Source organism: Phodopus roborovskii, unplaced genomic scaffold (genome assembly GCF_943737965.1).
Source record: "Phodopus roborovskii unplaced genomic scaffold, PHOROB, whole genome shotgun sequence".
NCBI classification, from domain to species: Eukaryota; Metazoa; Chordata; class Mammalia; order Rodentia; family Cricetidae; genus Phodopus; species Phodopus roborovskii.
The window spans coordinates 26,456,882-26,471,235 of record NW_026126470.1 but is presented as its reverse complement, the minus strand read 5'-3'; the positions used below and the strand labels follow the sequence as shown (position 1 = coordinate 26,471,235).

General features: G+C 48.8%; 1 protein-coding gene across 1 annotated transcript in view; it reads left to right on the top strand.

The window, feature by feature from the left end:
- Positions 1-14,354, top strand: part of Tiam1 (TIAM Rac1 associated GEF 1) — a 119,075-nt gene that overhangs the window by 18,250 nt on the left and 86,471 nt on the right. Inside the window, exons 3-4 of the mRNA XM_051191808.1 lie at positions 5,260-5,707; positions 11,101-11,273. Of these exons, the coding sequence (XP_051047765.1) occupies positions 5,260-5,707; positions 11,101-11,273 (621 nt within the window). The remainder of the gene's footprint in view (positions 1-5,259; positions 5,708-11,100; positions 11,274-14,354) is intronic.

Here is a 14,354-nt window from a genome sequence, read left to right as displayed (position 1 = left end):
AACATTTGTGTAGTGGCTCAGGGTGCCCAGCATGTCGGAGGCACAATCACTTCGCATGTCATGAAGTGTTTTATTAAGTAGTACCGGCATAGTAGCTGGAGGCATGGCTCTGTGGTAGAGGACTTGCCTGCCACACACAGGGCCCAGGATTCCCGAGGATTCCCGGCACTGAATGGAACCCTGATAGTCTTTTAGATGGAATTGGCATGTTCTATACTGAGATTCTATACTATACTAAAGTAGAGTATACTGAGTATGTCCAGGAGAGAGAGAGAGAGAGAGAGAGAGAGAGAGAGGGAGGGAGGGAGGGAGGGAGGGAGGGAGGGAGAGGGAGAGAGATGCATGGAGATGTGAGCTCTTGTATATTTAGGAATAAGTGGGGAGGAAAACATGAGGGGAACAACAGTTCTATTTCAAGGCTTCCTGGAGTCAACACCCTTCTCTCTACTGAAGTCCTGTGAATCCCTTATGCTGTGTCTATGGCTTCTCAGGACAGGTAGATTTGGACTAAGCTAGATCCATCAGGGAAATTAACGTGGCCAAGAAAAACAGTTTCTAATTGCATTCTCCTTTTAGGCAAGTGGCCAGTTGATCTTGCTGGTCTCTGAATTGTCCCAGGGCCCTTGCACTTGGTGGCTAATTAGCTTTTCTAAATTGGTTCTGCTCCTGAGCACAGGGAGCTGTCCCTCGGAGCTTTTGTTTATAAGTCTTCTGGGGAAAGACCCAGAGCCTTGCTACAAGGTCTCGTCAGTCCATATTCTTCATGCTGGTGATTTTGGGTCTTAAGGAAGAAGACATAGGCTTTGGTTTTGAAATTTTAGTACCGGAACTCATTCACAGCCTAGGGATCCCCACCGTGGCCCTTTCCTGGCAGCTGCTTTGAGTTTCAGCTGGGTTCTTGTGTATCTGGTAGGGAAGTGCGGACAGTGTCTTTGGAAAGTTGCCAGGGGAGTGGAAGCTAGCGAGTGCTCTGAAAATCTGGTTGGGAGGGCTTGGTCTTGAGAGGCTGAGATTTAAACACATCGCTGTCCTTTGGATATTGCTCGTACCTGGAAATCTCTTCCATGCGGCATTTCTAGTAGGGACATTGACCTTGAGCTCTTTTGCACAAGTCTCAGCTAGATCGTGTGCTATCCAGAGAGTTATTTTCAGCTGGCTAGGGCTGTCTCACCTCCTTTGATTTCCTCTGCTACACCTGCCTTTCTGGTGCTAGGGAAGATACCAGGGCCTCAGAAGTGCTGGGCAGCCCTCGACACCGAGCCACATCCCCAGATCTCCACTGACTTCTTCATGTGCATGTATGGTATGCATGTATGTTGTAGATACGTTTTTGCATATATGTGTGCAAGTGTGAGTGGTCTGGTCTTCACGCTTGCATGGCAAGCACCTTACTTCACCCCAGAGCCATCACCCCATCTCTCCTCCGACTTTTGAAATTAAAATTTAGTATTCGGCCAAATAGGCTAGAAGAGAGCGCATGCTGAGGTGTTGAGTTGGGTGAGAAGGAAGGTTGATTTTATACGAAGACTGCGTGGCCTCCAGGCGGTCCCTCCGTTCCTTCCTTCACTGTCAGTCTTCCATGCCTCTTGATGCTGGGGGTTGCTAGGTGCTTGCTTCTCCACATGGGGAGGATCTGGTTTCTCAGTTGTGAAATTGCCTAGAGACCAGGAAAGACCAGGGGAGTCCTTTCAAAAGACGACCACAAGAGAGTTTTATGTTATGGCAAGGGAAGGAGAGAAGAGTATTGAGCAATGTCTTGGGCAGGATTGACCCATCATTTACAGTGCTAGAGCATGGGCTTCGGGGTATGTGGAACAGCCTGAGCATCATGGCTAAATAGGGGTTGGAGCAGGGCAGCTGACATCTGTTTCCCAATGGGTTAGGTCAAATGGAGGGGGGAATGTGTACTGCTGTGCCCAATTAACTACTCCTGGGATGAGGCGGTGTGTCCGGGGCAGACCCAAGGGCACTCCCCAGCGATTGCACTGAGCCATGTGCTCTGAAAGTATGCGCACTGAGTTGGGGCCTACAGGCCTCCTACCTGGCGCAATCTCACCTTCGCTCAATTTAGTGACCATCGCAGAGCTGAACACGCACAACCTGGGCCATGGCAAGTTAACAGCTTCAGGTGGCAAGAGCAGATGTCCAGGTGTGACGTAGAGGTGAGTGTCCATAGAGTCCTTATTTTAACACTTGGCTGCCTGGAGACAAGGCAGTCTGTAAAGGAGGGTGTGGCTTGTGGGCTTGTTGTAGACTGTGAAAGATGGGCACTGAGAGAGAGCCGGCTCTCACCCTCTTCCAGTTCCTTCCACCATTGGCTTTTATCTGTTTGCTGTGCAAGTTAGAACAAATAGAGGAGCAATCCCTTAGCTTTTTCCAGAGAAAGCTAGAGATAACTTAAACAAAGTGGGAGAAGGGTGGAGTTGAATAATGCAGGCATAACTCTGGTCACAAGCTTCCCCACAGCCGAGCCGCCCTGCTTCATAGTGGGAACGAGTCTCAGCAGTGTAAGTTCGATCCTTCCATCTGCCACTATCCAGAATTAGGTCTTTCCGAGCCCTGGTATTCATATCTGTGGTTCTGTAAGGTTCCTTCCTGTCCAAGGCCTCTGGGAATTCTAAGATGTGTGACGTCATCTTTTTTCTATGAACTAAGGAGCTCCTGAGGCGGATACTGCCTGTGCTTGAGTGGCTACAGCTGGTTCCTTCATAGATTCTGTGGTGGCTTGAATGATGTGTTGTCCTCCATAGTCTCAGGCATTTGAATACCATGTTCCTAGCTGGTGGTGCTGTCTGGGAGACTTCCGGGTTGTGGCCTTGTAGGAGGAGGCGTGTCACCGAAAGCTTTCAGAGTTTAAAGACCATTTCATTGCCTTCCTTCTTGCGGTTTAAGATGGGACCCCCTCTCAGCTTCTGTCCCAGCAGCCGTGCCCGCCATGTTTCCTGAACCTGACGGAGTCTTATCTCTGGAAGCAGAAGCCCAAGTAAACCCCTTCTTCTGTACAATGTCTTGGTTATGTAACACAGTAATAGAAGAGAAGCAATGGATATACAGGCCCGTGACAGTCAAATCTAAGAAACTCACAGATTTCCGATCCCCACGGCTTTTGGTTATCTAAAATTGTCAGATTTCCTTATTGTCTTAACATCCACAGGGACACATATGGTAAATGTCTCCTCCAGAGAGAAGTGTGGGTTGATAATAGTGCTTTTTGTTTGTGTAGTGGATCTTTGGCTAACTGGATCTGGGTTCTTTGTGACCATCCATGGCTGTTATTAAACAGAAGAACATAAAAGGAAGGAATAGGGCAGCAGGTACAGGGTCTGCTGGTCTGTTTTTCACTGTTAGAATGAAATGCCCCAGGCTGGTTAATTTGTAATGAAAAGACATCCATTTAGCTTGGCCTGGGAGGTTCAAGAGCTGGGTTGCAGCATCTACTGGCTTTGTTGAGGTCTTTTCTGGCACATCTCATCACAGTGGGAGTCAGTCAGTCTGAGAGGGGGAGATTGCATGGTTGATGTGGGGTCATAGGGACTGAGGGGACCAGGACCTGTTTTCTAGCAGCTTACTCTTGTAGGAATCGATTCAGAAGGCCAGCATCGGTGTTTCCCAAGGGTCAGACTCCGCCCCCCCCATGACTTCCCATGAGGTCCCACCTCTTTTCTTTACCCTTGCATTTCTTTTCTGTTTCCTTCCTGTTTGGAAACTCCAACTCTTAAAGCCCCCCCCCCCCAACCCCACAGCTTTGCTGCATCAGGGACCAAGCTCCAGCTCTCAGACCCGTGGAGAACAAGCTGGATCCAAACACAGCACAGGGGTTGATCTGAGCTGCCTGTGATCGCTTTGTCTCCCATAAGCCCTTTCTGCTGCCAGGGATCTAAACTCCACCTGGAGTGGAGCTGATGCTTGGCGGATGCTCGCCTATGGCTGCCGCCTCTGACCTGCCCTTCCTCTTCTTCCCACACTTCCTGTTGCCTTTCTCCCTCGTCTTCTCGTGATAGTGAGCTGTGAACCACTGGCTCAGACTGACAGACAGACAGACAGAGGCATGGCACTTATTCCCACCTGGTGTGGGACAGTCCTAGCTGTGGTATGTATGACTCAGGCTGCCCCTTTGCCTCCCAGCACAGATTTAATCAGTATCCACTTAGTTATCAGTGGGACTGGCCAGATTGCCATTCTGTACACTGCTTTGCCCTGTTCTCGGTGTCATCCTCGGGTTCTTCCTATGACAAACATCAGTCATGGTTCTCATCCTTCACGCTCCTAAGCCAGCCTGTCACCTGCTGTCGTCACTGTCATCCCTCGATTACTCCCCATCATTTAATTACTGTTTATGAAAATACCTGTAGTGCTTTAGAGCCATTGAAATTGGCATTGAAGAACCTGCCCGTGGGACCTGGAAATTTTCCGCTGCTTGGTGTACAGGGTCAGCTCTGGCATCCGTCTCCAACACTTTTCCTCGGGGAATTGATACTCCCGCTTTGCCACTCAGCCCAGGGCAATGAGTTGCCTACTTCAGGCTCCTTTCATCCCCGCTTTGCTTCGAAAGGACAAAGTAATTGGAGAGGTGGCATTGGAGCTGCCCCCCCCCCCCCCCCCCCCGCTGATTTTCACAATGCAGAGTGGAAGTCTGTTTTCAGGGAGCCAGGCTGATTAGGGCATAAGGACTCTTGCCTGCTCTTGGCATGTGGGGCCTTGCTGGGTGAGTGGGTGTGCTAGCAATCTACTTAGTCACCCATTATAAAACAGACTCCTAAGCAGGCCCTTTATTTTATTTTATTTTTTAATGGATCAGCTGTAAAGATCTAGTTATGCATTGTGACCCCAACCTCCAGAACAGCTAACGAATCAGCCTGCTGAATTTCTCAGAGTTCAAGGCCAGCTGAGGGAGGTGGCTGAGGGCTCTCAGCTCCCTCTCTATGGTCCTGGTAGAATCTCAATAGCTGGTTTGCCACTTAGCTAATTAAGCCAGATAAACGATAAGCTCTTGGAAGTGTTCCCTGTGCCTTTTTTTTTTTAAATTATTATTATTATTTCTTGAACATTTTGAGCCAATGGGCCACATTGGGGGGTGGTTGAAGGTTTGTTTCCCCAGCCTCCGTGCAGTGCACTGGCGTGAGGCGGGATCTGCCCAGCATCGGTGGAGCCCAACCCCGTGGGCCTTTTGTGCTGCACAGCCTCAGGCTGGACCAAGTGCTCCCGAGTCCCTTCTGCGCGTGATGCATGTCTGCTTCTCTCTCCCTTTCTGTTCCCAAGGATGTTAACACAGGAGAGGGCAGCGAGTTTGCAGACAGTGGCATCGAAGGGGCCACCACCGACACGGACCTCCTGTCCAGGCGATCTAATGCCACCAACTCCAGCTACTCGCCCCCCACCGGCCGAGCCTTTGTGGGCAGCGACAGCGGCAGCAGTTCTACTGGGGATGCTGCACGCCAGGGGGTGTACGAGAACTTCAGGCGGGAACTGGAGATGAGCACCACCAACAGCGAGAGCCTGGAGGAGGCCGGCTCTGCGCACAGCGATGAGCAGAGCAGCGGTACCCTCAGCTCCCCCGGCCAGTCGGACATCCTGTTGACGGCCGCGCAGGGCACCGTGCGCAAGGCTGGCGCACTGGCAGTCAAGAACTTCCTTGTGCACAAGAAGAATAAGAAGGTGGAGTCTGCCACCCGGCGGAAGTGGAAGCACTATTGGGTGTCCCTAAAAGGTAAGCGAGGCGGGCCCAGGTGCATGCTGGGAGTGCCAGTGGGTGCATTCCACGGGTGCTCACGGTTATGCGGCATTTCATAGTTGTATATCTAAAACTTGGTCTGTTGTGGCAGAAACACAACATTAGATATACTTTTTTTTTATTTTTAATTAAATCCTGAGAGGATGGTGAAGGTAAGGGCCCTCACTGAAGAACTGAAAGACCTGGTTTGGGATTTGATTTTCTTTTTCTGTCTCTGTATTCCGCACTAGGAATTAGACCCAGGGACTCTCATACGTTACATAAGCACCCTAGGTCTGTGTTACATCCCCATAGCTCTTTTTATTTTTCTATTTGTTATGAGGTAGCAGGTTGCCCAGGCTAGAATTGACCCGGTAATCATCCTGCCTCAGCCTCAATGTCACTGGAATTATAGGTCCCTGCTACTGCACCTGGCTACTTAACACATCTTTAAATATGTGATATGTGTTGTTGACTATGTGTGCAACAGTGTAGGCAGGTCGCTATAAATTACTCATCTGAGCTGAGCTTTATGTCTCGTATTCGGTAACTCTTGCCCTGTTCGCCGCCCCTGCAAATGCCATTACATTGGTCTCTGGGCTCCATGGCTGTCTTGGTTTCTTTTCTGTTGCTGTGGTAAAGTACCCCAACCAAAACCACCACAGGGGAAGGGAGGGTTTAATTTGTTTACAATTCTAGGTTACAGTATATCATTTTGGGAAAATCAAGACAGGAACCCAAGCAGTTAGTCACATTGTGTCTACAGTGTAAAACAGAGGGGTGAATGGGTCCACCCTGCTGGCTTTTGCTTGCTCTCAGCTACCTTTCTCCATCCTATATATATAGTTCATGGTCCTCTTGCCTAGGGAGGAGTGCTACCCACAGTGGGCTGGGTCTTTCTCCATCAGTTAGCAGTCAAGACAGTCTCCCATAGACAAGCTCATAGACCAACCTGGTAAAGACAGTTACTCAGTTGAGACTGGTCCCTGGTGATTCCAAGTGGTGGCAAGCTGACATTTAAAAGCCACCAACACAAGTGAGGGGAACATGTCAGTCCAGTGTTCTCACAGACTGCTGGTTCAACATGTCAGGTCCAGTGTTCTCACAGACTGCTGGTTCCGATGGGCAGTTTTGAAATGAGTTCCCCTCTAAAATTTTCTTTTGGGTTGTTCAAGTTTCTATTTCGTACAGTGACTGTTGTAGAGAGGAGAGTCCTTCGCTTTAGTCCAGTGAAATGGCTGATGGTTTGAGGACTCTTTCACTTTTAAGTGGCAGAATGTCACTAATTTTACAGGCTTCAACCTGATGCAAACGGGATGTCTGAATCAACATTTGTTTCTGAATAAGTCACTATTTTGTAGTGTGGCTATGTATATTGGAGTACTCTTGGCTGTGCACACAGCGGGCATGTGGGCATCAGTGTGCTTCAATCTCAAAGATTCTCAGTGCCTACATGGTGCTATTTGTTGCTATTTGGGTCCCTTTTCTGAAGGGGGCTGTGTCTGTGTCTGCCCAGCCCTGATGGGTCTCTGTCCTGGAGACTTTGCAATACATTGTGAGAACCATGTTACAGAAAGAAAAACATTACTTAAGCACATTGAGAGTTTTTGTTACAAAGCTAGCTTTGAGATGGGTGTGGGGAGGGTGGGTCACATAGGAAACATGCAGGAGAAAGAAGCCAGGACTGATCTGGTAATGATGCAGAAACCAGATCATTTGACACTGGCTCTTGCCAGCTGAGGCCAGTGCAGCAACATCCTACAGTAGAGGTCTGGGTCTGCCCAGCACTCTGCTCAGCAGAGCTAGTGTCTGCCTGAGCAATGTGTGTGTGCAGATGGCCCGAAGGACGATCAGGAGATGGGTGACTGCCATTTCTGGTGGGCTAGCAATGGGCTTTTTGTTTGTTTGTTTGGTTGGTTGGTTTTGATGCCTGCAGAGATAGGAACCTATGTGCCTGGTTTGGCTGTAGATTGTGCTATGCACAAGGTACCTGTGATGACAAGGGCAACAGCAAGGCTAGACAGAACACCCCCTGAAGCTTGGGTGCTGACTCTTTCCTGTAGATCAGCGGGAGGCCCAGGTCGTGTTGCTCAGTTTCTCTAGAATGTTTTTGTCCATGTGTTTTGGGGTCATGCTTATATAACAAGGTGTTTTCGCAATGGGCAAACGTTGGAAAGCCATTACTGGCCTTTCCCACACACACCTGGCCTAGCTTCATTTGGAGAAGTGTGTGTGGCTGTGTGCGGAAGGCTCTGCCATGCCTGCCGTTCTGTTCTGCTGTCATGGGATGAGTTGGAGAAGAAAGACCTCCTCTCCCCAGCCCCACCCAGAAGTACACATCTCTCGTTCCTCTAGTACCGTTTCCATTGGGTGCTATTTCTGGGGAGACTTGACCCTGACAGGGAATTGACAACACACCAAAGCCCGGCTTGAAGTAATGAATTTATTGGGGTTCATTACAGACTCTGGGGGAGGGGGTGCTTAAAGACAGACGGATCATCAAAAGCCTACCCCAGCGTGGATGCCAGTTCCTGAAGACTTGCTGCACAGCTTGCAGGGAGTTTAACAGGCAGGGGAGTGTCTCTCCCAGGTAGCTCAGTTGCCCTGGACCCTTTCTGGTAGCACAGCCAGTCTCTGGTTCTCCAGGCAACTCAACCTCTTCCATGCAACCCTGCTTGTCTGAGAGTCTCAGCAGGGTTTGCTATCTATGTGAGTCTGTGGAAGAAAGAGCCTACCTAGTGCATCTGGTCGGTTTCAGGGACTTCCAGGAGGGTTGAGTTGTTTGCTTGCTGAGTTTTGAGAAGCTTCCTTGCAGGATGGCAGGTTTCACCTCCCCTCAAGAACACACTGAGTCTTAACAAGCTTCCCTGTAAGATGTGGTCTTACCCCCCCCCCCCTTGGAGGAAGGTGCACAGCACGCACCTTCATCCATGTTATTGATTGCTGCTGAGGGCGTTAAAGCCTGGCATGAAGACCTCCTACATCCCAGTTGCCTGTGATGCCGTCTAAATTGTGCTTCCTGCTTCCTGAACCAAAGGTTTGGAGACAGGTCCTTTGCTAGCATGCTTGGACTGCCATAACACTGGACCACAAAACTTTCTCGTCTCACGGCAGCCAGTCTGAAGTGGAGGTGTTGGCTGGGCTCTTTCCTTTGGTGCCTGACGCCTTGATGTGGCTGCGACTGTCTTCCTTGGGTCTCAGTACGTGCTCTCCTTCTGTAATAGCTGTGTCCAATGTCCATCTGATAGGACGTGAGTCTTTAGATCAAGGGGCACTCCTATGACCACTTCAACTGCCTCTTTAAAGGCCATATCACCAAATATGACCCCATCTGAAGGTTGGGGATTAGGACTTAGTATGGAGATGTGTGTGTGTGTGTGGGGGGGATGATTCTACTCATGAGAAAGCCCGGATATGTGGCTCCAAGAAAGCATGATAGACCCCTCTTACTCCACATTTGAGGCCAGCATTTCTTGGCATAGAATAGAAATAACGAATGGATTCTGTATAGTTGGGCCATAGCAGAGATGGCTGTTTTGTCTGTACCTCTTTCTTCAAGAATAAGCAACACAGGAAGCCATAGTATGGGCATCAAGGAGCCCGCGGGAAGAGGGATCCATCACACTGTCCCAGTGACCCAGATCTGGGTGACACAGCTTGGCAGGAGCCAGCACGCCTTTCTGAATCCTGACAGGTTCCTGTCTTCTGCTGACCTCTGAGCTTCACTTTTTCCACTTGAAAGTTACTGGCCTTTTCTTCGCAGCCTTGACTGCTGGGTTAGGAGAGAACCTCGCCTGGGAACTCTGGGGTGTGAAGTCGTACAGGGAGGGCTTTCCTGTACACACAGGGAGGGTGTGCCAGTGGAAATGTCTTTTCCATTCACCTGCTTCTTCCTGCGTTACACGTACACAGTTTTCCTGTGTCGATTTCTGTTGTAACCAAGTGCATTGTGCGTTCCAGGGCTTTGCAGTTCCTATAAGGTTTGGTTTTCGCTTGGAGTAAGGAGGTGATTGAATTGGACTGAGTAGCTTGGGTTGAAGTTGTGGACAAGTTCTGCAGTTGTCAGCCCAGAGCTGCGGACCAGTTGAGAATATGTGTTAAGTGCTATAGTTGTCCAGCCCAGAGCTGTGGACCAGTCAAGCCTATGCATCAAGCTAGGACTTGGTATTTTAGTGAGCTCCTAATTCCAGCAGTGAGGGAGGTGCTTTTCAATCTCATCAAATGTTTCTATAGCTACTGTCTCATTGTTTCATGGTCCAGTTAAAGATGATCCAAGGTTCTGACTTCCCTAAGACCTTCCTGTGAGCCCTACACACTTCCTGTTTCAGAAAGCATAAGGGCATAGTTTTATTCTAGGAAGAAAAATATAGATTGCATCTGAGGCCAAAAATACATCTTTTTGTGAAAACCCTAAATCCAGGACTACTGTTTTCTCCAAGGGCCGGGACCACAGTACAGTTTTTAGAGCTCCTGGCTGCACATCACAGGAGGCTGCTTGGGTGTAAGCTTCAAGGATGAGGCTGTCTTCTCCTGGTAGTGCTACCCTGGGGAAGCTCTACTGTGTTTATAGTCAACAATGGGCTTGAGTGCCCCAGAAGTCTGTATTGTGTGAGGACAAAGACAGGGACCCTGGCTGGCTTGGAACTCTCTTTGTAGACTAGATTAGATTAGACAGAGATCCACCTGCCCCTGCCTCCCAAGTGCTGAGATTATAGATGGATTGTTGTACTGTAGCAGGCTTTCTCAGACCACCGCGTCATGACACGGAGACTTACTAATTGTGAATGCTGAGTCTCAGCTTATGCCCATTTCTAGCTAGCTCTTATAAATGAATTTAACCTGTTCCTCTTCATCTATGATTTGCCGTGCCCCCCCCCCCCTTCCTTCTGTTTGTCCTGCTTTCCTGCTTCCTCTGTGTCTGTCTGTCTGACAGCTGCCTGGCTGGCTGGCCTCTGGTGTCTCCCTGTCTTTTTCCCTCCATCTCTCTTTGGCTGTCCAGCTTTCTATTTAACCAATCAGGTGTCTTAGGTAGGCAAGGGTAAACAGCAACACATCTTTACATAGTTAGACAAATATTCTATTCCACACCAGTGTGTGCTAGCACGCCTGCCCATGAGGATGCTTACAGCTAGCCACTCTGACACAGAGAGCAGGCTCTAAGAACGTGTGAAGGATCCCTTTGCCAGTTTGGAAGGTGTAACTCAAGCCCTTGATTTTTCCACAGACCCATCGAAGGCCCGATTGCAAGCAACAGCCTGTTTTCGTTACCTCTTGGGTTCCCACACACTTTAATGCTCAGCCCTTTCCTGATGACTAGCGCCTGTTTCCCTTAGAGGTTTGCCATTGGCCAAGCTCGAAACCCTGACACAGACCCCATTCTGTTTCCTCAGGTTGCACGCTCTTTTTCTACGAGAGTGACGGCAGGTCTGGGATAGACCACAACAGTGTCCCCAAGCACGCCGTCTGGGTGGAGAACAGCATCGTGCAGGCTGTGCCCGAGCACCCTAAGAAGGACTTTGTCTTCTGCCTCAGCAACTCCCTGGGTGACGCCTTCCTCTTCCAGGTTTGTGGGGCTCTTTCAGTGCACAAGGAGCCTTCCTGTCTTGCCCAAGTACCCTGCCCTCCTCTCCTTTTAATATAACGGCAAGATTTTTCACGAATAAATAAATACCTGCAGTGAGTTGCAGAAATGAGGGACACCCCTCCCCCCCCCATGCAGAGTTTGAATGTGAGGCTGAAGGAGAGTGTGCTTTGGGTTTGAGAAACTTGTGTTTGCTTGGTATGGACTGCTGGGTTTCATGGTGTGGCTTCAGGAGCAATGTACAACACTCGGAATAGGATCATGAGTTCCTTAATTTAGGTGTGATTTGAGCTGTCAGAATTTTTATCATAATATGTTCTCTGCTAATATTAATCATAAGGTAAAGTAATTACAGCCCAGAAAGGACTGGTTGTCCCTAAATAGTTTCTCTTTCTCAGCTTACCAGAACTTTTTATTTTTAAATCAAGCATTCTTGAAGTCTGACTATTAATTGCTCCCCCAAAATACTTCTCGGCTTCAAGGTGAACATCTCCTTTTATAGTGAGTTAACAAGAACTTCCTGTTCTTTTAGTGAGGAAGGTTCCCCTCATTTATTCCACAAGATGCAAATGCAACATCCAGTGATAAATAGACATTCACCACCCAGGGTGAGATATGGGCGATTTAGGCACTCCATAGCTACCTCACTCCACACATACACATCAGAATGCTTATCAAGTAGAATGAATGTGCTCTTTATCATCCAAGCCAACACACTTGTTTATCTGAGAGTCACTTGATCAATCCTTCCTTCCTTCCTTCCTTCCTTCCTTCCTTCCTTCCTTCCTGAGGATGGTTTGCAGGCTGATGAAGGGGAATTTTGTGGACATGAGTGGTGATAACTCAGGTTTGCATTTACTCAGTTGTGTGTGGGACTGGGAGAATGGTGCAGAGGTCAGAGGACAAGTAGCAGAAGTCACTTCTCTCCTCCCACCATGTGGGTTCTGGGGATCAAACTCAGGTCATCAGGCTTGGTGGCAAGTGTTTTTACTCCCAAAGCCATTTTGCTAGTCCTTCATTGGGGAGGATAGTTTTTCTGGGTATAATATTCTTTCTTGGCAGCCTTATGCCACGCATCGAAATTGCCACCCTGCTGCTTCCATGGCGTCAAAGAGAAGCCCACTGTCATCCGTGGAACTGTGACGGATTTTTGTGATTAATTACTTCTTTTGTTTCTGTGTAGCTTATAATGTGATTTAGTAACCGCTATTGGATTTATGCTGCCTGAAATGCATTATGTTTCTTGTATGTATAGGGTGTGTGTGGGTTGGGGAGAGAGAGAGCTTTATCTTGACCCACAGGCAGCAGGGAGAGCTAGGGACACTGGGCCTGGCTTGTGCTTTTGAAGCCTCAAAGCCCATCCCCAGTGACACACCTCCTAATCCTTTCCAAACAGTTCATTCACTGGGGACTAACCATGCAGATATGAGCTTCTTGGGGCATTCTCCTTCAAACCACCCTAAGCAGCAAACACTCTTAACCTCTGTGAGCGATTCTATAAAGAAGAAAATCGGTTTCTTGATGAGTGCTTTCTGTTTATATTACAACTGAGCAAATTCAGAGGATTCCCTTTAAAAAGCAATGTTAACTTGGAAACAAGGAAGTATTTTCTGAATCGATAGTCAAGGGTCTAGGGATGAGTCTCAGCTGGTAGACTGTTTGCATAGTGTGCAAGAGGTCACGAGTTCAGCTCCCTGCACCGCCACCCATGGATGACACAATAGTCGGACTGGAATATTACTCTCTCACTTGCTTCTTTGGAAATGGTGTCCTTTATTTGTATATGTCCAGCATAGCCGATTTAAAGTCTATCCCTGTCTTAGACTGCTTCACAGCCTGGGTCATCTAGTAGATTATTTTTTTTTTCTTTTTCTTTTTCATTTATTGATTGATGTTCACCACACTTGTAAAGCCGATGCTTACACAGGCAGGAGCAGCCGCCAGGTTCGCAGTCATTGAGTACTAGGGCTGAGCTAACCCAGTGGCCACCATGTTCACGGTCAGTGAGTAGCAGGGCTGAGCTAACCCAGTGGCCACCATGTTCACGGTCAGTGAGTACCAGGGCTGAGCTAACCCAGTGGCCACCATGTTCACAGTCAGTGAGTAGCAGGGCTGAGCTAACCCAGGGCCACAATGTTCATGGTCAGTATCAGGGCTGAGCTAACCCAGGGCCACCATGTTCACGGTCAGTAGCAGGGCTGAGCTAACCCAGTGGCCACAATGTTCATGGTCAGTATCAGGGCTGAGCTAACCCAGGGCCACCATGTTCATGGTCAGTATCAGGGCTGAGCTAACCCAGGGCCACCATGTTCACGGTCAGTGAGTAGCAGGGCTGAGCTAACCCAGACTCCCTTTGCCACCCCTCCTGTTGTGTGAATGCATTCTGTTTGTTTCTTTGGTGTGGCGCTCATCATAAGAAGGGTGTGGCCAGAAGCAGTGGTGACAAGAAAGTGACCATCCTTTTCTGGCTTCTGGCTTCAGCAGTTAAGCCGCCCTGGGGGCCTCTGTCATCAGTAGCCTGGATTGGGTTCTGGCTTCAGCAGTTAAGCCGCTCCTTGGGGACCTCTGTCATCAATAGCCTGGGTTGGGTCCTCACCACACACATCATGTGACAATCTGATTGACAGTTAGGAGGGCCCTGCTGTTGTACCTCTGATACAAATTCCTGTTGAAAGGACTTAGGTGGCTATAAAATTGCTAGTGGGATCTGCCCAGTAAATCATTCTCTAAAATGCCTTTCGTAGCAACATAAGACCGTATTCATGGAAACCTCTGTCTTCTTGTTATGGGGAATTTTTATGCTACTTATGTGGGATAAAGGACAAAATGAACCTTTTCAGAGGAAATTACTGTTGTTTGGGATCCATGAAGGCATTTTTTCCTGCCATCTACTTATTGTAATCCACATAACTCCAGAGGGGCCGGATTTGAAAGAAACCTGTGTGTGCAGGGCTGAGGTTAAAGCGAGGGAGATCAGCCGTGATTATGGAAATAATTTGGAGGTTATTTCAGCCGCAGGGCTCAATCGCTGCACACTGTTTTCGGAGCCTAGGTGCTGCTGAG